Below are 24727 nucleotides of genomic sequence, written 5' to 3' on the forward strand. Positions count from 1 at the left end.
GTAAGCGAAGGAGCGCTGTAAGCCACTCCACAGCTGGCTGATTGCGGAGAACGAACACACGGTCGGATACTTCCATGAGTACTGTGACTTTGTTTCTTTCATTCATAAGCTACGGTACGTAGAGAACGGCGATCCATTTCACTCGATTATGCCTTGGTCGGCACAGCGCTCTGGGCCGTCGCCTTGGCAGCAGGCAGATCAATGGGCGTGTCCTCGCCGTCCTCCTTCATGCCACCCAGGATCATGGACTTGGGCGCCATGGCCTGCCACAGCTCAGGGTCGGTAAAGGCCTTGAACTTCTGGTCGTGCCACTCCCCGGCGGTGATGGCGCGGCCCTCCGAGTCGATGAACATGGTGTCGTCCTCGGCGCGCAGGAAGTAGGCGATGGAGTAGCGGTGCTCGGTGGGGTCAAAGGGCACGACGCGGTGGATGCAGCTCTGGAACTTCATGCCGCTGGCGAAGCGCAGCGAGTCGCCCACGTGGACAAAGGCGCAGCCGGGCTTGGGGGCGACGAACCCCATCTCGCGAGCGCCGCAGGTGCCCGGCGGGCGGATCTGGAGGCCCCACTGCTCGCTGAAGAGGAGGGTAAGCGTGCTGATGTCGGTATGCTTCTGGTGGCCGATGCGGTTCTCGCCCGCCAGCTCCGAGGGCAGGTAGTGCATCATGGACAGCTGAGGTGGGCAATCCGCGTTAGTCCAGCTGGCAAATAGGCCGCAGAGGAGGGGGACAAACAGTCGTCGTCGACGGGCGCTCGTTGCGGTGCGAGTTCTCGAAGCGACCGGCGCCCGTCAGGTGGAGGCCGGTGGACAAGGCCGACAGGATGACCTTGGTGACGGTGTTGCAGCTGCCGATGGCGTTCTCGAGGATCTGCAGGTCGCCGCTGTTCTTGACCGTGGTCGGGATCTTGGGGCTGTCGCGCTGGATCTCGTCTCGCGAGACCTTGAGCATCTCGTATCCGTCCTTGGTGCCGGCCGCGACGCCGGTGCGGCTGCCGACAGGCTCGTAGCTGTAAAAGGCGTGTGTCAGAATCCGAATTATGTCCGTGAATGACAGGGTCGCCATTCAGGAACAGGCAACGCACCCAAGATGGGACGAGATGAGGCCAAACTCGTTCTTGGCTTCCAGCGGCGCGTCAAAGAAGCGCTTCATCAGCTTGAGCGTCTCCTGCTGGTCGGCCAACATGCGGCGGCCATCGATGCCCTGGAGGTCCAGGTAGAAGTAGCCGTCCTCCAGACAGGCATTGACCACCTTGTCAATCTCAGAGGGATCCTGAGAAAGAAGGAGGCCGTAGTTGATGGTCTGCATAGACCAGACGGGCACCTTCTTGCCCATCCAGTCGATGGTCTGCGGGGGGTCGAGGACGGGAGCCATGGTGGATGATGGTTGATGGGTTTGTGTCCAAGGGGTACTGGATACAACCAAACGAATATCGAGTATGCCGGTAGAGGCTCGATAAAGAGATGGACCAGGACTCGGGTTCCACGGATTACGAGAAGTTGAGCAATATATAATGCCCAGGGTAGCATCGCTCGTACTCCCTAACGCGCGCCAAGCTGTATGGTGAGGAGGGGCTAGAGCACAGGCACACAGCCAAACCCCACCTCATCGAGCTTCCCCTCTTCCTTCGTCTTATCGACACCACGCACTGACGCTGTGTGGAAGTATTTGATCTAGTGATTGCAAAGCGCCTTTTGCCCACCTGTTCATTCGCAGTCCGCACAAAGCTCGGTGTGGCAGTGTATGCCGATGGGCCCCTTTAGCGCCTTCGTATTTGGTACAGCTCTAGCAAATGCCGCTGTGCCGTCGACGGTTCCCCTTGGCACCCAGACTAGTAGCACACCAGACATCGCACCTCGATGCTCTGTCGAGACTCGCAGTCTCTGTATGCGGGGTCCTCAAACGCAGAGTGCAGGGCCCGACGAGCCACGGTCTCGTCCGAGTCGAAACACTTGATGAGAAGCACGTCCTCGGGCGTCATGCCGTGCTTGTAGTACCACCTGTGCCCTGGGCTGTGGCGGACGACCCACGACTCGCCCACAAAGCCGTCTTCCGTCATCTCAGCGCCCACCAGGTCCGCGTCGGGCACGGAGCTCGAGTCGGCCACCGCAATGGGGTCCTTGAGGATGGGTCGGATCGGCCGCCACACGTTGATGATTTGGTACCGCTTCTTCATCACATCGTCTGCTTCATCGGGAAGCTCCCAACGCAGCCGTCGCTCAGCACCCTCGTACGACTGATCGACGTGCGTCCTGGTGACTGGCCCGCGGTTGGCCAGGTTGTGCAGACCCAAATGGTGCCATTGCGTCGGGCCTCGACGCACCTTGTGGTTGAAGATGTGCACTTGTCGTGCGCCCGTGATGGCCTTGACGAGCTGCTCGCACTCCGGGTAGTAGGTGGTCCGTATCTGCTGCTCATCCGTGAACAGTTCCTCGCGACTCTTGTGCTGGCAGTACTGGAACCCCTGACCGTCGAGCGTGTATCGATCCTCCTCTCCGCTCACGTCGGAGACGACAAAGTCGTGAGCCTTGTGAGGTCGCTTGTTGCTGATTCTGCCCTTGCCGATGAAAATTGGCGTGGGCTTGGAGCCATCACCGGGGTCATCCCAATAGTTCAGAGTGGTCGCCACGTGGTGTTTGTCGATTGTCATGATTTGAGGTGCTGGTTCAGGGAGGAAAGGGCGAAGGCTCAGGGGGCTCGGGTAGTTTCCAGGGCTTGGTTTTAGCAGTCGGCCGCTGACTCAGCCCTAAACCAACCGCCACGATGGGGTCACAGCGCACGTTGTCACCTGAAATCGTCATGAGGGGCCTGTTCCAGTTCTCATCTCCTCGCAGTCCGCCTGCTCCTCAAGGTGCCATGTGGCAGATGGAAGAAGACGACGGCTTCATTCTCGTACCCAGACCGGGTCGCGAACAGGTCGAGGACCCCGAACAAGTTCCTCAGTACCTGCCAGACATTGACGACATCATCCACGGTTTGGAACCTTCACTATGGGCCTTGAACACCTTCATCCATTACAACCCTGAGCTTGGTTACAAGGAGCACAAAGCTCACGATGCCTTGACCAAGTTCATGGAGTCGCAGGCAGGTTGGGTTGTCACACGATCGGCATTTGGCATGGAAACAGCGTGGCTGGCTGTCTATGACAGCGGCAGACCTGGCCCGACAGTGTCATTCAACGCCGAAATGGGTGCGTTCTCCATTCATCCTTTTAAACACGCTACCTGCGCATGCTAACAGGACAAAACCACCCAGATGCGCTCCCAGGATTAGGGCACGCATGTGGCCATAACCTCATCGCCGTGGCTTCCCTGGCCGCAGGCCTCGCTTCAGCCAAGATTCTTCGCAGACACCGTCTCGGCGGCAAGGTCACCATTGTCGGCACGCCGGCCGAGGAAGGCGGCGGCGGCAAGATCAAATGTCTCGATGCCGGCGCCTACAGAGACGTCGATGTCTCCATCATTTCCCACCCGGGGATCCTCAACAACAGTCCCATGGTCCGAACAACCGCTTTCACCCACCTCAATGTCGCATACCACGGCCGCGCTGCGCATGCTGCCCGCAGCCCTTGGCGCGGCATCAACGCACTCGACGCCATGGTTGTCGCGTACAACGCCATCTCAGTGCTGCGTCAACAGACGCGCCCTGACGACATCATCGGCTTGCAAATCACCAACGGCGGGAACAAGCCCAACGTCATCCATGAGCACGCCGGCGGCGTCGCCGTCCTTCGCGCCACCAGTGCATCAAGACTGCGTGAGCTGCAATCCAAAGTCGAGGCGTGCTTCAGGGCTGGGGCCGAGGCCACTGGGGCGACTGTCGATATCGAAGTTGTTCCGGGTTACCTGGACCATGTCCCCAACAGCGTGCTCGCAGCGGCGTTTACCAAGTACTGGAAGGCTTTGCCTGGCGTGCCCGATCCGCCTTTGCCGCTGCCTGGGCAGTTCACCTGGGTCAAAGCCAGTACGGATCAGGGGAACTTGAGCTACGCTCTGCCAAGCATGAACGTGAGTTTTGCGATCCCTCCGGGCGTCGACGGCGGGCAGCCACACAGTCCGGATTTTGAGAAGGCGTCAAGCACCAGGGGGGCCTTTGACAGGGCCATGAGGGTTGGCAGGGCTATGGCTGGGTCCGCCGTGGATGTCTGCGCGACGCCTGGACTGTTGGACCAGGTTCGTGAACAGTGGAAGCGAGATATGGCGAGGCAGGACGGGGCTTCCGCGGTATAGCTAGGCGCTGGGATGGTGGCTCGGGTGCTGGACCATCCTTTCAAATGTGTCGCGCCCAAAGACGTTATAACCAGCCTGGCCGGGTTCATGCCGCGACACTGACGTGAAGCGGGCATACCGTCGGGCCCATCGCGAGAGCAGAAATATTAACTGACCCGATGGGAGACACAAAGCGCTGCATCGGCCTTGCGGTCGGTGCGTCATTGGGGTTCACCGCAAACACCGGCTGTAACTGCGTGCTCTCCTTGTTCGGTGGTCCATCATTAAATTTCCACCCAAAGAGCGGGTGCATCTTCAATTGCCAACGCCGCGATGTTCTTCAAGCATTGGGGCACAAGGAAAACTTCCTCCGTCGGCCCATCAGAACCTCCATTTTCGGCATCAATTCCTGGATGCGGAATGGTTTCGGTAGAACATCATCCTGCAGCTCTGTTAGTGGGCCTCGCTCACACATGCCGCCACATGATCGTCAACACTTACAATGCCTGCTGCCTTGGCGTTTTTTATCTGTTCCGACCGCGCGTATGCCGAGATGCCGATGATGGGGATGTGTTTTGTGATGGTGCCGTCTCTCTCGTACTCTCTGATTCGCTTCGTGCAGGTGATCCCATCCATGACCGGCATCTCAAGATCCATGAGAATGACTGAGACATCGATGCCTTCTGCCTCTTGGCCGACCCAATATCGCGATTTTTGGAGTGTTTCGAGAGCCTCCCGGCCGTGATTAGCCACGAGAGCACGGTGGCCAGTGTTTCGCAGCTGCTTCTGCAAAACCCGCTGGCTGATAACGTTGTCTTCGACAATGAGAATGTCGAGAGGAGGGTTTGTGGGTGCTTCTCCTTCTAGACTTGGAGAGTGAGGCGTCGCTGGTGCCGCATCTCCAAGTCCAACTTCGGAAGCCGAGGTGTGCTGGTTGGGCGCTGGTTGTCTCGTGCTTTTGCGACCTTGGATGTAGAAGCAGAGGTTGCTGCCTGTCTGGGTGTTTGAGACGCCAATTTGACCGCCCTGCGTCTCGGTCAGGATCTTGGCAATGAAGAGACCAATGCTCGAGCCGTTTTGTAGTCCATGCGAGCGCCGATTCCCCGGCTGAGAGGTTTCGAAAAGAGCTCGCAATTGTTCCTCGGTGGGACCCGGTCCGCTATCCTCTAACGAGCAATGTATGTTGATTGTCTCGCCAGCGCCCCATTCGTCCTTCTTGACGTGTATTCCTGCTGTCCGCTCGTGGCTGAACCTGTCAAAGTATACGACGCCTTGATCGGTCACCTCTTTGAGGTCCTTGGACGCGCTCATTGTCAAGGTGATTGTTCGCCTCTCTCGTCCTTGGGTCGACTCCATGGCCTTGTTTATCAAGTTGGAGAGAACCTGCTGTAGCCTGGGGGGATCCATTTTGATCTCCGAGATGCCATACTTGTCGAAACTGTCGTCCAGTTTGAACTCAACTTCAATGCCCAGGGACTTGAGTTCCGGCTCGAACATCCGCAGCGTTTGCTGAACTACCTTGATCGGATGCTCGTCGACCGGGGTAACGGATAGCAAGTTTGAGTTCAATTTTGCCAGGATTATGATGTCGTCGAGGACTCGCTTTTGGTGGCTTGCGCACAGGTTGATGGTAACAGCGGCATCCAGACAGCTCTGTAGTTGTGAGCTGGTCTCGTCCGCATCTCGCTGCGACATGAAGGTTGAGAAGTTGTTGACAATCTGTTCTGCGCACTGAAGGACCACGGACAACGGATTGCGCATCTCATGGCTTATAACGTCGATGAAGCTGCTTTGTTGAAGTCTGAGATCCGCCGCACGCCCCCGTCGGTCGTTCTCTATGCTTTCGGCGCATTTTCGTGAGGTGATGTCTGTAACGTAACCGAGGATACACTGTCGCATACCCTCGGTCTGCTTCTCAAAGAAAGCACTCAGGTGAAACCAGGCGTCGGCGGGCCGGTCTGCTCTTCGTTCCTGGTTGCTGGGCCGAAACTCGACGGAAATGGGCTCCCCATCGTCAATCAACCTCAGCCATGCGGTTTCGAGAGTTTGTCTGTCGTCGTCATTGACGCTGCTCATCCAATCCGTCACCGTGTCGCTGTGGCCTTGTAGTTTGGAGACTTGCCGCCACATCTCATTGCAATATGTGATGCGCCCGTCGGCGTCCGCCATGAACATTCCCACCGGTGCATGTTCGGCCATCCGGGAGAACGCACCCTCCGCACTCGGTTCGGTCTGTACTTTCTCCATGCCGCTCTTGAGTCGTGCCGGCAAACTCCTTGTCGAGCTGGTACCGTCTGGAATGGTACGTTGTTGGAAGTTCGATCGGGACGTGTCGCCTGCATCAAGCGAGCGACCGCCTGCCCCCAGGCCTCTCGGCAGAGTGTCTTGTTCTCGCGTTGGCGCATCGGTCGCGCTTTTGCCCGCACTCGAGTAATGCGGCCGGCCGAGACGTCTGGGAAGAACGACAGAGTATTTCGACCGGGATGTCTCACGATTGGCCTGCTGGTCGGTAGTTGAGGGAGGGAACGCCCTGGCTGGCGTCTGTGCCTGAGACATGCTCGTCGGCGCTTTATTCGCATTCATTTGGACCTGCAGCGCAGCAAGGACCAGGACGATGGAACAGAGAGGAACGGCTCCATGCCAGAAAGGGCCATCGGGGGCGTGATGCCCATTTCATTTATTCCCAACCCAAGACCGGCGCGAGAAACGTCACCGAAGACGGTGCTGCATTGAGTTCTGGCTAGCCACGCTTGGGTAGGACTGGTCCCATCCGGGCCATTTGGCCACTAGGCATTTGTCGATGCGACCGTCGTGCTCGGCGCCAGAGGCCTGGAAACTCCCGCCAGCACCGATGCGGTTACCTGTTTACCGTTTGCTTCTTGCTTTTCATGTTCTCAGGCCATCGGTTCATGCGCAATCACTAATCACCATCATTGATGTCCGGCGACGGTCGTCCATCCGGGGGCTCGACCGTGCACTTTGATCCCCTCGAGTTGGACAAGTTGGGCATAAGCATTACTAACTTGTGAGTTCACCATGACATGCCATGAGCGTGGCAACGTAAGGGACGGTGTTTTACGGAGCGTGACCCCAAACCTTGATGAATGGAGAAACAGTGAGGGGACTGCGCTGGTGATTGATCGGGACCGGACAACGCCTCCGTGCCGCCGCAATCCGGCGGGGCCGGCGTGCTGTGGGGACCACCAAACCCGTCGTGCCCGGCTCTGCCCGCTCAACATCGGGGAATAATTTTTTTTAAAAGAAGACAAGGAAGCGGACCTCTTACTCCGCTTCCCCAGGGGCGGGTCGTGAAGGCATTCCCAGTTCCATTCGTGTCTAGACCACAGGAACCAGCCTTGGACTGACTCGGCGCTCTTGGCGTGATCCGTTCATCGAATGTTCAGGCTCACAGCTGGTGGGGGTTTCTGTATTTTGGGTCGCGAATGCCCTCATTTCTGCCAGGAAATGGACAGCGCGCGTCGCCACTTGTAAAGCCGGTCGTTCTTGGCTGTTTGATGTAACAATGCTGCCACAGGCATGAACGTGGTATCGTGATTCGCCGTCCGTCATCCATGATGCTTCGCGAGCCTTCGCCTTGGCAGCTGGGCAGTAACGATAATGTTCCAAGCGAGTACTGCGCAGAGTAGACATCGGAGCAATATGGATAGCAGGACCACATAGACTAGAGCCCTGGAGACATTGTACGCCGAGCGCGAAGTCAAGATTCTTCAGAACCATATTCTTGAGAGCGTACACACGCCTTACCCCGAAGGATACCACACCCAGCGTAAGGCTTGCTGCTCATCTTCCACAAGCTAGATATGTCGGCGAATGCAATTGTAAAAGAAGATAGCATATCGATGGGCATAAGAATGGCAGCGCAGTTGGGGACAGCCCGACTCCCATTTCTCGCTGCATTGCACCTTGTTCGGATTCCAGTGCAAGTGGCAAAGGTGGCCCCCAATAAACAGCACGTATGCCCCGTCTGTCAGTGACCCGTCAAAATTGACAGCATCCTCAAAAAATTGGAGCGCGGCTTCATCCGCCTTCTGCGTAGCGCCAGGTTCCCTCATCGCGTTCGTCAGTGTGACGGTAGACGTGCAATGACTGTGTCATCGTAAAATTTAGTGTATGCGGCGCTCTGCTAATGGACCGCCCACAATGCATGAACCGTCACGTAAATGACTAAAGACCGATTGTTGCTTTGGCCATCTTGCACTACTGCAACGGGTTTCTTGTTGTAGGCATCTGGCGCGACGAAGTAAAGGACTTGGGCGCCGCATCTCTCCGGTAGCCTGGTGGAGCCCACTGTAACACTCATATTCCCCGCATGCTCGCTCACCGTGGGGCGGCGGCCTCGGCCGTCTTCAGCGGGCTCTGAAAGCCTGACGGAGCTACAGCTACTACGTAAATGGTCGTATCAATTGATGTACAGAGAACGTTGTTCGAAGCTAGTCCTCCGATGCAACCTAAGTCTTCTTCACGATATGTTGTGCTTGAAGCTCAATACATGTTGCCTACGGCTCTCACTGTCAAACAGGAGCCATTCGGTGCAAGTGATCACACGGGCGCCTCTAGGCGACGCTTCGGGGCTTTCCGATAGGCCGTTTCCGCTGCGTTCGAATGAGGAAAGAGAGCAGCGGCAATGCCCCTGGCCGTGCAACCTGTACCACGATTACCACACGCTTGGCGTTGTACATGATGTGGAATCAATGCCGCCCCGGGTATGCACTACAATTTGTAACATGTTTGTCATTGCACGCGCCCGCTTCTTAGACATATATAGATCTCTACGAGAGGATATAAGAGCCTCGGCAGAACTGTCGTGGAAGATTGAGTATCGCCTTACGCCGATAGCCAAGCTCGGCCATCGATTCATCTATACTCCACGCGTACCACGCCTTCACTTAGCCCACCATACCCAACTCTAGCGCCAAAGCGTTAAACTGTGCCGCAATGGTAAGACTCCAAGCGGCTACGAGTGAAACTCTCAGCCCCTAACAGCCAGGAAGGACCCAAAGACATACCTCATTCTTATGGCGCTGGCCGGTGCTTTGGGCCAAAGTGTCTCGTATAAGCAGTGGTTGAGCGGTGGTTGTCCCAATCAAGCTTTCTTGACGGCTAGCGTTTATGACGGCACTTGTGTTCAGGTTGAGTGGCTCACTACTGGAAGCATCAAGCTCGAACAGACTTCTCCCTGCCCTTATGGCCAAACAATGCAGGTCAAGGTGTCCAGCAAGGTGTGCGAAGAGTTCGTTGTCGACGAGCTGTTGGACGGCAATAGCGGGTGTGTTGATGTGAACTTTATCCCACAGGCGATCCGCGCTACATGTATATAGTCTGTTGGCTGTCAGTCTAGTGCAACATTTCTATCTGTGCGAACAGCACTCCTCTTGCCAATCTTGCGCTCATCATCTAACCTTCACGAAAAGATACAGAAATTCGTGCACAGGACTAACGAAATGACATATGCCAGTGGTTGGTGCGTGCATGGCGCCGACTGACAATGCAGTGTCCGTGGTGAGAGAGAAGCATGTCATCAGCCCACGGTCAGACTTATGTAACACCGCAAAGTGACGCATATCATGTGGCCGTAAGCTAGACATGCTCTACGTTAACATCCTCTTCCTTAGCCTTGCCTGGCCCTGCCAGAGAGGATCTGACCTCCGGAAGCTCATTGGCTTGCTTGAAGTGCCTCGGAGATACCTTCATCGCGTAAAGCTCATCAAGCTTTTCGAAAGCAAGGCCCTTGGTTTCAGGAAACAGGTACCAACCCCCAACACTTGCGATTAAGCCCGTCCCCAGAAAAATGAAGCCAACCTTCCCGCCCAAGTCACCAGCGTCTGGGTTGATCATGTAAGGAACCGTGAACTGCATGATCAACCCCCATACCGAGTTAGTGATGGTGATTAGTCCCTGAGTTGCTGCTCTTAGACGCATGGTGGCAATTTCCGAGGCCAAGACAAATCCTGTTGCCCCAATCGAAAGCTGATATATCAGTGCCCAAACATAAAGTATGCCGACTATGCCCCAGCTTGCTCGACTCTTATTAGGGACACATCCAAGGATCCCGATGATGAGCAGCATGAAGCACAGCACAAACTGTGGGCCAACGATCAAGAACCGACGGCCGTATATCTCGGTCAGGGGAAAGGCGGCGCAGCTCGCGACGAGCATAACCACGTATAGGGCGATGGAGGCTCCAAAGTAATCTTTGATGCCAATCAGCTCGAAGAAGTATGTTGCGTATCCAATTACAAACGTGGCCCCAATCATTTGCTGGGCGGAAGCAGCAAAGATGGCGGTAAAGGTGCGCTTCCGGTTCGTGGCGTTGAAGCATTCCACTTCGAACTGTACGTTTATGCCTAGGAACCGATGAGGAGGTGTCGAATCCACGTCTCCATGGAGATCGTTCGTAATTCGTATCTCTTCCTCCAACCGCGCCACTTCGATATCGTAGTATTCGTTTTCTTGAAAGCCGTAGATGCGGCGAAGTGCTCGCTTTGCATCGGTCGTGCGGCAGCGGCGAACAAGCCAGTAAGGTGACTCGGGAAAGAACGGCCACGAAATAGTTAGTAGCACTGTTGGCCAATGTTTTAGTGTTCGCTATCATCAGCTTTCTGATGGTGAGGCTTACCTGGAAAAAAATACATGGCAACGACTGGGAGCCACCATTGCCACCTCCCGGAGATGTGGCTGCTGCCTTGGCTGACGATGACTATGGCAAATTGGCCAAAGACGATGCTCGTGTTGAAGAAGCACAGAAAGAAGCCGCGTAATTCTGGGCGACACGTCTCTCCGATCCAGAGTGGCGAAATTGTGAACATCAAGCCGATTGCGATGCCGTTCACGCCTCGGCCGGCAAGGTGGACTTTCCAATCAGGGGCAAGTTGCTGTAGAAGTACTCCCGCCACCGAAATGAGCGATGCAGCCAATATACCCCATTTTCGGCCGAATCGATCTAAAAGAGGCGCGAAGATGAATGCTGAAACTATTTCGGTTGCTGGAGCGATGGAGTTCCAGGCAGAGAGGTAGTGAGCCGGGATGAGGTAGGTCCCGTCAGACTGATGTACACCAAACTTCTCTCTGAACGCAGGCAGGGCGGCAAGCTGACCGCCAGCCACGATATCGAAACCCTGCATGACAACGCCGGATGAGATCAAGAGGGCTAGGCGAGGCATGTTAGATCATGGGCTGGGATTAAACGTGGACTACGGGGGAGTCCCTGCGTACCCCAGAGAGCAAATCTCGACTGCGATTTTAAAATCTTCCATTTGTTCTCTGGGTTGACTACAGAGTAGTCAACACTGTACCTATCGGTTAGCTGTTGGCCGAACCCGCAACATCAGACCACAGCAGGATCTGCCTACCCGTTGATCAGAGTCATGTTGAACTAGAGTGCTTTGGTAACGTGAGGAGGTTGGAACCGTCAGGATTGGGCGCTTGCAAGACCATGCTCCTTTGTTGAATTCGACAGTCTTGTCGCCTTGGAACGACTTGTGCATGTACTTATACAAGCAAGGGAGTGGCATATCGGTTGCATTGAAGTCGGAACCGTGATGCTGGGTCTGCTGATCCGGGGTAGTGAATGCATGCATGTTCAAAGCTGGGGGTGGAGCCGCATCATGCAATCCTCCGGATTGCGGAGTTGCAACTTGCGGTGGTCGGCCGGAGCTCCGACTTGGCCACACCCGGCGAGCCCTGAGCCCGCGGAGCTAAGCCATCGTCCGCGAACGCGATCTCCACTCCACCTTCAGACTGAACTCAACCAGCTACATGGGGTCAATTCGCTTTCAACCACAACAGTGCAGAGATCCTAGAACCAGTGAATTATCTCGGGCGCGAAATGAACCGCCTTCCCGTCACTCTGCAGTATAAACCAGTGGCGGTCCGGTCGTGACTTCATGCTGGCAAGAGGCGACACTGAGAGGACCCTTACCAACTTCCCAGCCAGACCTTTCGCCATGGAACGACCACAGAGGTCTGCTCAAGAGCCGAAGTTCCACTTCTTCGCAACCAGCTGGATAAACGACCCATGTGCTCCAGGGTACGATCCATGGACAAAAATATATCATCTTTTTTACCAATGTATCATCAAATCCCCCCTAGGGATATTTTCCACCGTATAGCCCTGAGCTAACGATACACAGGCAATGCCACGAGCTGCCAATGGGGGAATATGTCCTGGGGCCACGCCACATCTATGGACATGCTGACTTGGGTATCTGCCTCTGTGTCCCCAGCGCTCATTCCAGGCGCTACCTACGATTGTGAAGGCGTCTTTACTGGCTGCTGGCTTCCGCCCTCTAAAGCTTCAGACAAAACATTGCGAGTGGCCTACTCTTCTGTCAAGCATCTTCCGTTTCACTGGAGCACACCACCTTACCCGCGAAATGCAGCTGGTCTGGCGATAGCATCGTCGCATGATGGAGGACTTACCTGGGAGAAATCGCCTCGAAATCCAATCTTGCCTGGCGAGCCAGCCGGTGTAGCAGTCACAGGCTTTCGCGACCCTTCCGTCTTTGAGCTCCAGCCGACGGTCCGGACTCCTCGCACGCCGACACCAAACCTTTACGGTCTCATTGCTGGCGGCGTTGAGGGGTCGGGGCCTAACGTCTTCGTCTATGAGATTGACATTGAGAACCCGGAAGATTGGAACTATCGTGGCACGTTACTGAGCTTGCCCCCGAGATTTCAGCCTTCGAATCATTGGAGTGGCAACTATGGAGTCAATTGGGAATGCGTCAACCTCGTCACGCTTCGTTCAGACTCAGAAACTCGTCACTTCCTCCTCCTTGGAGCAGAAGGGGATGTGGAAAAGCCGCAGGTGAAGAGCCAGCCTCGATCCACAGCAGCACCCAGTCGAACTATACGGCCACAGTTGTGGTTATCTGGAGAGCTCACTCCCACTTCTAGTGGGCTGCAACTTCGGCCACAATACGGCGGATACTTTGACCACGGGCCTTACTACGCTGCAAACTCCTTTCACGACCCCGTGAGTGATCGACGTATAGTGTACGGTTGGATCCCAGAGGAAGACATATCCTTGGAAGCCGCCAAGGCAAAAGGGTGGAACGGTTCGCTTGCCATTCCGCGCGAGATGTTCCTTCTCACAATACGGAACGTGGAAGGGTCTATGCGAAGCGACTTATCCGACATCTTTCCATTTGAGATTAAACGGGAGTCCGATGGTTCGGTCACGATTCTTACGCTTGGCGTGCGACCCATACAGGAAATGGCGAGACTTCGAGAGGGTTGCGATGACGTCTCAGAGTCGGAAAATGTCATCACATTGCCCATGTCGGACCTCATCACCCATCAAGTCATTTCTCAAGCTCAATCAGCAAATTGGGAGCTCGAGGCGATCATTTCGGTACAGCCAGGGTGCAAGACTGTCGGCTTCCATGTCCGCCATACAAACGATCTCTCCGTCCGTACGTCCATTACGTTTTGCATTGACACGGAGACGATTTCCGTGGATCGCTCGGCTTCAACAACAGACCCAGCGGTCAATACGTGCATGGATGCTGGACCGTTCACTCTCCTGACCCAGCGACCTCCAGGCGAGGAAGCGTCGCTTGAGAAACTCAAAATCCGCATCTTCTCCGACGGGAACATTCTGGAGATTTTTGCAAATGATCGCTTTGCGTTGGCCACCATGGTCTATTCCGAGAGGTGTGGTCCAAGGACGGGAGGCATAAGTGCGTTCACGACGGGAGGACTAGGCAGTGCCGTGTTTGAAGCCGTTCATGTGTATGACGGCCTAGACGTGAACAAACTACCGAGAACAGTAGACGAAGTTCCTGGCTAGACATGTACAGCATGAGCTCATGCGTCTTCCATATTCTATCTCAATTGCTGTTCAACACGAACTACGACCATGATTCTGCCACTCGCCCAAACAGTGCTTCACCCAGAAATGACAGTGAGGGGCTGGTGTCAATAATTCGTCTGTCCACCGAACTTGTGGATTCCAGGCAAGCGCGAAGTCGAGACCAGTCGACCGCACAGTTTGTCCTGAGGTATTCACTCTGAGACGCGTGCATAACTGCCATCGACGTCATGAATATGGAAGCATAGAGTGTCCAGCGATTGACGATGCAGTGGCGAATGCAGATGAGCAAGCTTGGCATTAGGTGCATGTAGGCATCAAAAAACCGCTCGCAGTGTTCAACCACTTCGGCCGTGGCAATGCCGTCTTCCATGCACTGGTATACTGCAGGCCAGTATATTGACAGTTTGCAGCAGTAGTACTGGACGCAGAGAAAGTTGCCGAGCGGCTCAACTGATGCGAAATCAGGCGACGGTGTAACGTCGTTGAGTTCAAGCCGTTGGAAGCGTACGGTCTCGGGTAGGTAGTCATACCACTCGTCCAGCTGCAGTTCCAGCTCTCGTGCAATTTTTGGAGCGTAGATAATGCCGCCTCGTGACGTCCTGCGGATGGCAGTGTTGCAGCGGTGCAGCATGCGCCTCATGGCTATTTCTGCGAGAAAATATGACTGAGTTTGATCGGTCTGGGTCGCTTCCGCCGACACGATGCTTGCTGGAGAGGTTATCGAGCCCTGAGGCGACCCGGCTTCCAAATCGAACTGCCATGCGCGGCGGCTGTTGGGCAACGCGACGTGATCATCGTGGTTCCAAATACCACTGGCAACTACATCGAACTGTACGCGGAGTTCGCTTTCTAGAAGCAATGTCGCCCAATAAGCCCGCTTCGTGTGCTCGTATAACTCTCCGTCGCTTGCATCGACATACTTGAGGAGATTCTGAACCTTAAACGAGGCAACCATGGCGTAGTCATATGCCTGGCAAGGCTTGGACAAGCAGCAGTGGTAGATACTGAGAAGTACCATGCACTGGACACTCTCGATGCTGTTTTCGGTGAGCGCTGGAGGTAGAGACGCCATGGCGGCTTCGAGAAACAGTTCGCTGCTGCCGTCATTGCATGATCCACCCAGGTCGACGTCTTGTTGGGCAAGCGTGCCAATTGCAGCGACGAGCAGCACCAGACACGACTCAGCGCCGGGGGTTAAAGGCCCCGAAATGATGGTGAGATAGCGCTCCGAGAACCCCGGACGGAGGATTGGGTACCAGACGTGGACGTATTGCGAGAAAGCCGCGAGTGCCGCAAGAGCCTCTTGTTGCTGGATAAAGCGCACTCTTGGGGATGTGCCCACTCCCACCGCTGGTGCATTCCTCTCAAGCTTCGCGACCTTTGTGGCAAAGCCAGGGCCAAGGCCAAGGATGGTCATCATGCATTCGGTCCCGAGCAATTGGAACGGCAGCTTCTCCTCGCCAGTGAAAGCGTAGTCTTCTCGACTACAGTGCTCATGTTGATCTGCAGTGGCCTCATTCGTGACGAGGCAAGCCCGTTCGCCGCGGGAAATGACATTTGTGATGTAGTCAAGCCGCTTATTGATTGAGGCTAACTCAACCTCCACCCTGCAGCGAGGTCAGCCAGGGTCTCGTCCGCCACAGAGTTGCGGGGAAACGTACCGGGATGCTGGGCCAGGCGCGGCTTGTTCGTAGTGGCACTTGAGACCACGGATACGACAGTAGCCGCAATGGGGCCTCTGGCTGTCACACTTGGTCCTCCTGGCTCGACAGGCGTCACATGCCGTTGTCGTTCTTGTCCGGGTCCGCCGTCGCGGAGCCGCCGAAGGTGAATCCGATGGATTTGCATCCTCATGGGATGCAGCGCGGAGATAGTCCATGCGAGAAACCCACTCCTGTGTTTGGGCAATGTCTGGACCTCGAACTCGGCGCAGCGATGGAAGAGGCAGGGCATCGGGCTTAGTGTCTGATCTCCGCGACGGGCCCTTTATACCAGAGTCGAGGCGCAAACCTGCGATGTGTGGGGTGTGGAGCAGTGGAACTGTCCCCCACACCCGTCATCACGCCACGTCGCGGAGATGAGTCCACCCCCGCGAGGCCCGCGACATCGTGATCCCTGACGAGGGTCCCAAGCCAAAGCCGTCCACATCTCCTGTCTGGCCATAGGGGCGCCCTGGCGGGGTCCTCGCGGAGGGCGTCACAGCGCTGAATCACTAGCAGCTTTAGCCGGGAACGATATGCGCCTCAAGATTCGTTCTTCCGCGATTCTGGGGCGGGAAACTGGTGGGCTGACGACCATGGAACATTTGGTGGGACCACAGCAGTCTTTCAGGTGACTAGTGGAAGCACCTTCACCACTCACGAACGGTTGGATTCCCAATCGCATCAACACCGAACTTCTGGCTAGTGTGACTGTCGGGCCCGGCGAGTGGTAGCCGAGCATCTAGTCACCAGAGGCGCGAGACAGCTGGGCTTCGCCTCCTTAACCCACAAAACGCCCGTGTCCATCAGGACTGTGGCCCATTGCAGCTTATAAAAGCCCACCTGTAGGAACGAACAAATCCCAATCCGTGTCAGATCCCAAACAAGTATCCAAGTCCTCACTCGTTTCAAGCTTGAGTTTCCTTCTTCTCCCATCAACCCTGCTGACACAATGGCCAACCCCATGTCTTCTCTCAATGGAGACCTCCTGAACAACGTCGCAAAGTTGAAGACGGCACGCACTGGTCGAGTGTCGAGCTGGGACCACAGCGGCTTGAACGAAGATGCCTGGGTGATTCAGCCAGGCGAAACTGCTGTGTTGGCCGACATAGAAGGTCCCGGCACGATCACACACCTCTGGTTTGTGCAGACATGCCGCCGCATTGTTGGTCCTGGCCTGATCCCATACTCAAAGTCGGGCGTGGCAATGATGGAGGTCCACAACGCTCTCGGCCTCAACTACGAAGTCAGCGACCCTGACTATTACCGAAAAGTACTCATCAAGATGTACTGGGACGACTCCGAGACGCCCAACGTTCTGGCCCCGATTGGCGATTTCTTTTGCCTTGGGCATTCCATGGCAGCCAACTTCCAATCGCTCCCATTTACCGTCTCTGTCAAGCCATCAGAAGAGAAGAAGTTTGGAGGCGCGGCTGCTTTCAACTGCTATTTGCCGATGCCCTTTAACAAGCGCGCTCGCGTCGAAATCGAGAACCAAAACGACCAGGCCTATATCCAGTATTTCTACATTGACTACGAGCTGTTCCCCGAGCCGTTGAGCAAGGACACCCTTTTCTTCCATGCCAACTGGCGTCGCGAGAACCCGACCAACGGCTGGGCTCCCGAGGGCGTCCAAACCAACAGCTTGGAGACGCAGGTGCCCAACCTTGATGGCAAGGACAACTACGTCATCCTGGAGACGGAAGGAGCCGGTCAGTACATTGGCTGCAACCAAAGTGTTGCCCATTTTCAGGGAACATGGTGGGGTGAAGGCGACGACATGATTTTTATCGATGACGACACATGGCCTCCCTCGATGCATGGTACCGGCGGCGAAGATTACTTTAGCCAGGGATGGGGCATGCAGAAGAACGACTACCCCTTCTGCGGCACGATTATCCACGAGGAAGACGTACCGAATCATCAGGTCAGCTACCGATTCCATCTCGCCGACCCAATCCGGTTCAACAAAAAGATTCGAGTCACCATGGAGTCGGGTCACGCGAACCATCTGCGAGACGACTGGTCCACGACCGCGTACTGGTACCAGACCCTTCCGGGGCCTCGCCTTGACATTCTGCCCGTAGAGCAGCGCATCCCCCGGAAGCAAGACTTCCCCGCTGGCCAGCATCCCGAACCTCGCAATTTGGAGTCCCTGGACGACAGGAAGAAGGCGATGGTGAAGCAGCACGATGACCGAATGGAGGCATTTGTGAAGGATAGGGATATGTGGTTGGAGAGAAGAGCTCGGGATTCTCGAGAGCGCTCCAAGAAGAACATTGAGTACGCCAAGGATATTCGCCGGCGCTTCCTGAAAAGCCTGGAGAAGTAAGAATGCTACCACCAGTGTATTTAACTGACTATACGGAGATAAGAGATCGTTTATCTCCGCTCCTGACTCATATTAGATTGCGTGATGAGGCAGATTACATTGGGGCATGTTAATGTTGGCTAAATTATAACGGCCGTGTGCAGCATTCACTTGTTTGATCATGCATCGACATGGTGCCTAATAAGGTGAGGATCAAACAACGAACATTCGCGCTACCTCATCTCCCATCCCGACTGTCCATCGCAATCACCAGCCTCTTTCAGCCTCAGGTGTTTCCCTCTCCGCAGCATGATTCTGGTCCTCATCATGGTGAACAGACCTGGCATGTCAGACTCCGAGTCAGTCATAACCCTCCCAGGATGGACCGCATTGAACGAGACCAAGGCAAGAAACATCGGTAGCGCCTCCAAAACGTAGAAATACACTTCCTCAGTCTTCAGGGCACTGTTGTCGCCGACACCACCAGAGAACTCAACCAGTCTATATATAATGCGCATGGTGATCATGGCAAGTGCCCAGTATAGGGCGCACAATAGTTGACCCCACCCTGAGCTGAAGAGCCTTCGGACATCCGCTCTCTGCATCTGCCGCTGGAAGACGATACATAGGCCGACAAAGATGACAATCATAAGTTGCTGACAGGCAATGCCGCCCATGTAAATGTGAATGCCGAGCTGTTGCTTCTCAGGTGAGGCGCTCGGGTTGGCCATGCCACCGCCGACGAGTTGTATGACGAAAGAAGCAATGTCCAAGAAGACAAACACAGCGGCAATGGCGACAGCTGGAATTCCGAGAATGGCACGCGATGGGTGAAAGTAGTAGATCATGCGGCCGAGAGTCATGTACGCGAAGGCGTTCACCCCTTTGTTATGTTAGCTAACATCAAGTCTTGTAGCGCCTGTGGGCTTGCGAGCCACTTACACAACGGCGCCAGTAGAATAAATATCTGGAATACGAGGAATATTCCGTCACTTTGTTGGCTTTTTGAACTCAAAGACCGGAAGGTCATCGCCATCATTTCCCAAATGGCTGCCATGATGATGACCCAGCACCACCTCTGCGAGTTATCAGTGAATCATTCTTGCCAGGAGGACAAATCGAATACGTACGAACCTTTTTGTATGCCACGGCTTGCCATATGTGTACCGTAACTAGAACTGCAAACAGTGCCGCGAAAGCAACTGCTGCGCGGAAGCTGGGATAATAGTTCCATATGGCGCCGCAGGTTCCCGGCGGGACGTAGCCATTCGCGTCTGGAGTGATGGTCTGAACGCAGGTGGGGATGGCGATTGCAATAGTCTGGCCAGGAATCGTAACGTGTGAATCAGTCTGCCCATCGATAGTGATGTATTTCGTCGTCGTAATAACTCCCGTCGGTGCTGGAGTAGTAGTTGGCGCGGGCACGGTTTGTGACTGTCGGGCCTCCAGTGCCGCTCCAGGTCCGATTGTTTGGACAGCAAGCGTTGAAGCCAGAGACGCAAGTGAAAGAAAGCACATACGCAACATTGTAGAAGAAAGCATAACAACAGACTTTAAACGAAATCTAGATCGGCATATCCTTGATGAAGGGCAGACGGAACATTGGCTTACACTTATAAGTCCTCGAGCTCCCGGTTGAGTTGTGGGGACGTAGCCGCGCCGACGCTCAGCCACAGGCCTCCAGTGTCTGCACCTGCAGGGGGTTTCCGAGCTCAGTCCTTGGGTGTGGGGCAAGTCCGAACCAGCCAACCAGATAACACGGCTTGCTTTCACCCAAGCGCGTCCCGCCACTCTTCATCCACCAGCCGTACGGAGCCCGAGCCCAAGTGACGCTCGAGCGCAAAGAACTCGGCGATGCAGAACATTATAGGAGCAACGTTATCTCAACCGCTGCTATGGAATTTATTTCGAGTAGTACTATTCTTAAAGCCATATTTTGTGACTTGTACATTCGCAGAACCGTCCTACGTGTTTTCTGGGCCGCACCCTACCGCCATGCTGCGCCAGCAATGTTTACTGTGCGCATGGGACGGTAGCGGCGCGCTGCCCATTGCTGCTGCCATTGCCGTCCCTGCTGTGCTGCTACGTATTGCTGCTGCAGGCTCTACAACTAGCAAAATTGGCTCTACGAATAGAACTACTTTTTATTTTCCCCGACTAGCACCATTGTCCAAGTTAATTTGGTCGTAACGAACCTCGACGCCGCCCCCCGTACGAGGAAGGAGAAACAGAATCTTCCGTTGCGCCATACTCGTGTCACCATCTGCAGACATGTGCATATCTGGTTCCAGCTCATTGTCTCGTATCCGTTGGCTGTCTTTCGGCGGCACTTGCATGCTCTCGTCCAATGCTTCCCAACCGCGAACGTCATTTGGCGTGATCCGAATATCATGCTCAATCTCAATGATGCGCACTCCCACCGCGCTCATGATCCTGTAGTCCCATAATGCCTCTCTCTGGCAAGAGAGCAATTCCATCAGCGACAGCGCCGCGAGGCGCAGCTTTAAGTGTCGGCATTTAAGGACCACAAAGTATAGTAGTGGACAAAACCCCATGGAAAAGGTGAACTTGTTCTCTCCTACGACGTTGATCGCGTGCCGGACCTCCGTGGCAATCTGAACGACGCGCCTAAAGTCGTCGATATGAGAGTCGTAACCCATCTCGTCCGGGTTAAGGCATGCTCTGGTCCATATTTTGGCAACGAGGTAGCGCATTTCCAGGATTGGAGACGGAGATTCGTGGCCAGTGGCACGAAGAACGTTGAATGAGGTCCACCACTCGTCGAGGTCGGCTTCTAAGTTCTGTTGATCACGCAAGAGAAGTTGCCAGGGCCGGTCCCCTGGAAGTGCGCTCAGACGGGAATGACCGGTCATTCTAACGAGCCTCACAGAACGTGACAGTAGCTCATCAAGTGACTCTACAGCCTCAGGTAGCCCGCCCTTGCAAGTGTCTGCATGACGCTCGATATCGGCAAGAACCGGGAAGCTCGAGACACTTGCACCGAAGAAGTGTGGGAAAATGCTTAGGTGACGGAAGATTGGAGTCGTTTCTGACTTGGCTTGCGAGGAGTTGAGGAGTGATATGCCATGGGCGGCATGACTTATTGCTGCCTGAACGTTGCCGCGTAAAAATTCGATGCAGACAAAGAGCGTGCACACGAGTAACACCACCTCCAAGTTTGCAGGGCTTTTCAGGGCGATGCCCCGAATGGCGGCGTTGTAATTCTGTAAGGCAAACGCGCTGCCGTCGTGGCAAGGCTCGGACGTCGTTTGTCGGTCCTGGTCGCCGAATCTCCTGTACAATGAAGTAATGGCAAGGACAGCATGTCTCGCTGCCGGCTCACTATGAGCCACTTGCAAGACTGTATAGGTCCAGAATGAGCCGCCCAAGTCCCCGCCAAGCAAGGGTGCCACGATTTGACGGAAGAATACGAAGCCTTCAAGTCCCTGATTGTCCATTTCTGGCATCGTTGTGGGGAGGTATTGGGGCGAGCGGCTGAGAAGGTCATCCCACGAGTATGACCCCGGACGGGGCGGCGTGTAGCCGCTACAGCGCCTGCCAGTGGACTTGCAGCGCAGGCACTCTGGGCGCCCCTCGTCACACTTGATCTTGCGGATCCTTGGGGGTGGTTCTGTGAGTTAATGCACAGAAGCAGGGAGATTGCATACAACAGAGGTTGAGCTATGTGTGGCAGTGACTTACTTGCATGTTGCGCAGCCTGTGCGAACCTTTTGAAGTCCCTTCCGAGGCATGGTTTTGACGCCTTGCCGAAAGTCGTGCAACTCGTTCGCGGCAGAACTGACAAGCGTTTGCGATCGCCTCGCGGATAACACACGGTCGCATGCACCAACGTATATTGGGCTTCAACAGGATTGAGAGACACGCCCGGGCACCAAGCTCACAGAGCAGTCTGAATTGAGTGACAGACCTTCGTTATCGTCGAGACGCGTCGATGACGCGTCAAACAAGGACTACGTAGGAGACGATGGGGCGGTGCCAGCGTTATTATTAGCGCTGAGCGGTGCTGGCACTCTGGCAGGCTTCAAATGCATCACCCCCTTGACATAGTGGGGCAAATCCGAGCCTCCTGCAACTCTCCCCTGTTCCGCGCGCCGAATGCTCCGGCGGCTTGCGTGAAACTCACATCGCCGAGCCTCAACGTCCAGTCCGCGATTTAATGGGCGCCGCGAAGAGGCAAAGCCCCCCGTTCGGCGAAATGTATGGCATAATCCATTGAACGCATTGTCTCTTGATCTATTGTGTAGCAGGGAGGGGTCACGACGACTGCTCCCCCGGCACTCCGCGCCATGGATCGCTGAGCATTTTTTGTCCCACACTCGATGACCAAAAGGACCCATTGGGGCACTCAAACTCGAGAAACTGGGCCTCCTTGACGTCGCACGAGTAGCCCGGGACCCTCGGCGTGACATGGTACCCCTCTGGCGTAATGGCCGCCGGCGCTTCAAAGGCCTCATGTAGGTGATCGGTGTATTCCAGAATGCTCTTTTTGCCGGACACCACGACAAAGTCGATGGTGCTGATGTGGGAGCAAAGCTCAACCATTCCCGCTCCCCCGGAATGCGGGACCACGGGCACGCCAAATTTGGAGCTCATGAGCAAAACTGTCAGGATTTCGTTGAGCGAGGCGAGCCGGCAGGCGTCCAACTGCACGGCGTCGATGGCTTCGGCTTGGAGGAGCTGCTTGAACATTACACGATTATTGACGTGCTCGCCGGTCGCGACGCCAATTCCGTATGGCTTCAGCGCAGCTCGGATCTTGGCATGGCCGAGGATGTCGTCGGGAGATGTCGGCTCCTCAATAAACCTAAGGATTGATCAGTTTTTTTCCGACCCGGCCTTTCCAGTGGCTTCACGCTTCACGCACCATAGCTTGAGATCGGCCAATTGCTTCATGTACTCGATTGCCTGGTCTACATCCCAGAGCTGGTTGACGTCGACCATAAGGATGCCCTCGTCGCCGACAACTTCGCGGACGAAACCCAATCGCTTGCGATCGGCCTCGATGCCCAGACCCGCCTTGAGTTTGAAGTGGCGGAACCCTTGCTTCATGGCATTCTTGAGCAGCTCGCGCACCTTTGGCTCCAGTCAGTAACGGCAAATGAGGTAGAGAAGCTGCAACTATGCTAGTTCGTCACTGCTTACCTTGTCGTCGGAATGACCTAGCCAGCCGGCTGAAGTATTGTAGGCGGGAACGGCTTTGTTCTGCAGAGCAAGCTGTATCCTGTCGGCCTTGGTCTTTGCTTGTTGCTTCAACATCTCCAGAGCTTGTTCAGGCGTCAAGACATCGGAAACATATCGGAAGTCCATCGTTCGCACAAACTCCTCTGGCGTGAAGTCGGCAACGAGCTTCCAGAGTGGCTTGCCCTCGGCCTTTGCCCAGAGATCCCAGATGGCATTGAGTACGGCATTTGTCGCTAGCTGCAGGACGCCGCGCTCCGGAGACATGAAGCGAATCTGGCCGGATGAGATCTTGCGCTGGGTCTCGCCCATGTTTGCCGTGATGGAGGAGAGCGACCGTCCGACAAAACGTGGCGCAAGGGAGCGGATCGCAGTGCAAAGGACACTGCACTGTCTGTTAGCCCACAACGTCACACATAGTAGCGGCTTGAAGTGCGTACTCATTACCTTGGCCGTTGGCAAAGGACCATCCGGTACCGATCAATCCAGAATCGGTCTTATACTGCAAATAGCCAAACGAATTCTCTCCAGCCAAGTTCATGGGGTCTGTTCCAATGTTGTCCAGCGAAGTTGGCCATCGGAGATCCCGGACCGTGAAGCCGGTGATCACAGCATCGTTAGGTGCCATAATTGGAAACAGGGCTTGGGCTGGGGTCGCTGCAGAGCATTTGTCGCAATATCGCGGGCAAGACGATCCAACCAGCGCGACCAACCTGGCGTATTTACTCCCGTGACCAAACCGACGTGCAGTCCGCCCGGGATACCTCTTAGCTACCCCACCATCCCAGGTCGGCAGCTTTCTGGCAGAAAGGCAGTCGTGGCTTTCCGAGCTCGGAAACTGGCTCGGGAAACTCTGTGGTGGCGGGGTGAGTGGTGATGGTGGCGGCGCCCGGGCTGGTCAGGGTCCTCAAGCATGGTCAGCCAGTGCAGCGGGGTCTGGAATTGGAGACGCCTGCGCCGAGTGGCCGGTGTAAGTTCCGCGTCCCTGGCCGCACTTCCCTACATTTCGGTGCCGTTGGACCTGTGCTGGTATCATATGGGTGGCTCTGTATTGCTGTTTGTCTGTGTTCCAATCAGTACGAAAGCACCGATCGACAATTCATCATGCTCGCCCAACAGCGTATTCGTCTTCAACCCGGAGTCTATGCCCCGGTTCCTACGCCGTTCAAAGACGGAACTGAGGAAATCGACATCGCTGCCTTTGACTCCACCGTTTCTCGCATTGGCAAGGCTGGTGCTGGGATCCTGGTCGGAGGGACGCTGGGCGAAGGGCCCATGCTTGCGTGCGACGAACGTGTCGCCCTAATCAGGCGCGCAAAAGCGTCATTGCGAGATGCTGGCCTTCAAGACAAGATCCCCGTAATTGCAGGCGCAGTTGGTGCGAGTGTGCGAGAGTGTATTGCCCAGGCAGAAGACGCAGCTTCTGCGGGCGCAGATGCGGTGTAAGTCAAACACTGCGGCTTCGTCAAGCACTCCA

General features: G+C 55.4%; 7 protein-coding genes across 7 annotated transcripts; 2 read left to right on the top strand and 5 right to left on the bottom strand.

The window, feature by feature from the left end:
* Positions 1-146: 146 nt before the first annotated feature.
* Positions 147-1371, bottom strand: PLICBS_000148 (uncharacterized protein; the record flags this gene model as incomplete). Its single annotated transcript, XM_018327345.2, has 3 exons — positions 147-671; positions 733-1006; positions 1082-1371. The coding sequence occupies 3 exons, from the start codon at positions 1369-1371 to the stop codon at positions 147-149; spliced, it is 1089 nt and encodes a 362-aa protein (XP_018174041.1).
* A 457-nt stretch (positions 1372-1828) lies between these two features.
* On the bottom strand, positions 1829-2647 carry PLICBS_000149 (uncharacterized protein; the record flags this gene model as incomplete). Its single annotated transcript, XM_018327344.2, has 1 exon — positions 1829-2647. The coding sequence occupies one exon, from the start codon at positions 2645-2647 to the stop codon at positions 1829-1831; it is 819 nt and encodes a 272-aa protein (XP_018174040.2).
* A 113-nt stretch (positions 2648-2760) lies between these two features.
* Positions 2761-4226, top strand: PLICBS_000150 (uncharacterized protein; the record flags this gene model as incomplete). Its single annotated transcript, XM_065599536.1, has 2 exons — positions 2761-3187; positions 3319-4226. 2 exons carry the CDS (start codon positions 2761-2763, stop codon positions 4224-4226), a joined length of 1335 nt encoding a protein of 444 aa, XP_065455608.1.
* Positions 4227-4545: 319 nt separating this feature from the next.
* PLICBS_000151 (uncharacterized protein) lies at positions 4546-6374 on the bottom strand (the record flags this gene model as incomplete). Its single annotated transcript, XM_018327342.2, has 2 exons — positions 4546-4647; positions 4707-6374. 2 exons carry the CDS (start codon positions 6372-6374, stop codon positions 4546-4548), a joined length of 1770 nt encoding a protein of 589 aa, XP_018174038.2.
* A 3429-nt stretch (positions 6375-9803) lies between these two features.
* Positions 9804-11592, bottom strand: PLICBS_000152 (uncharacterized protein; the record flags this gene model as incomplete). The annotated part of the gene is made up of 4 exons (XM_018327341.2): positions 9804-10786; positions 10843-11373; positions 11439-11512; positions 11576-11592. 4 exons carry the CDS (start codon positions 11590-11592, stop codon positions 9804-9806), a joined length of 1605 nt encoding a protein of 534 aa, XP_018174037.2.
* A 5100-nt stretch (positions 11593-16692) lies between these two features.
* PLICBS_000153 (uncharacterized protein) lies at positions 16693-18072 on the top strand (the record flags this gene model as incomplete). The annotated part of the gene is made up of 1 exon (XM_018327338.2): positions 16693-18072. The coding sequence occupies one exon, from the start codon at positions 16693-16695 to the stop codon at positions 18070-18072; it is 1380 nt and encodes a 459-aa protein (XP_018174034.1).
* A 212-nt stretch (positions 18073-18284) lies between these two features.
* On the bottom strand, positions 18285-23878 carry PLICBS_000154 (uncharacterized protein; the record flags this gene model as incomplete). The annotated part of the gene is made up of 8 exons (XM_065599537.1): positions 18285-18934; positions 18994-19129; positions 19186-19371; positions 20247-20852; positions 22387-22876; positions 22937-23145; positions 23215-23635; positions 23691-23878. The coding sequence occupies 8 exons, from the start codon at positions 23876-23878 to the stop codon at positions 18285-18287; spliced, it is 2886 nt and encodes a 961-aa protein (XP_065455609.1).
* Between the last annotated feature and the right edge of the window lie 849 nt (positions 23879-24727).

Source organism: Purpureocillium lilacinum, assembly GCF_023168085.1.
Source record: "Purpureocillium lilacinum CBS 284.36 DNA, scaffold_1, whole genome shotgun sequence".
NCBI lineage: Eukaryota > Fungi > Ascomycota > Sordariomycetes > Hypocreales > Ophiocordycipitaceae > Purpureocillium > Purpureocillium lilacinum.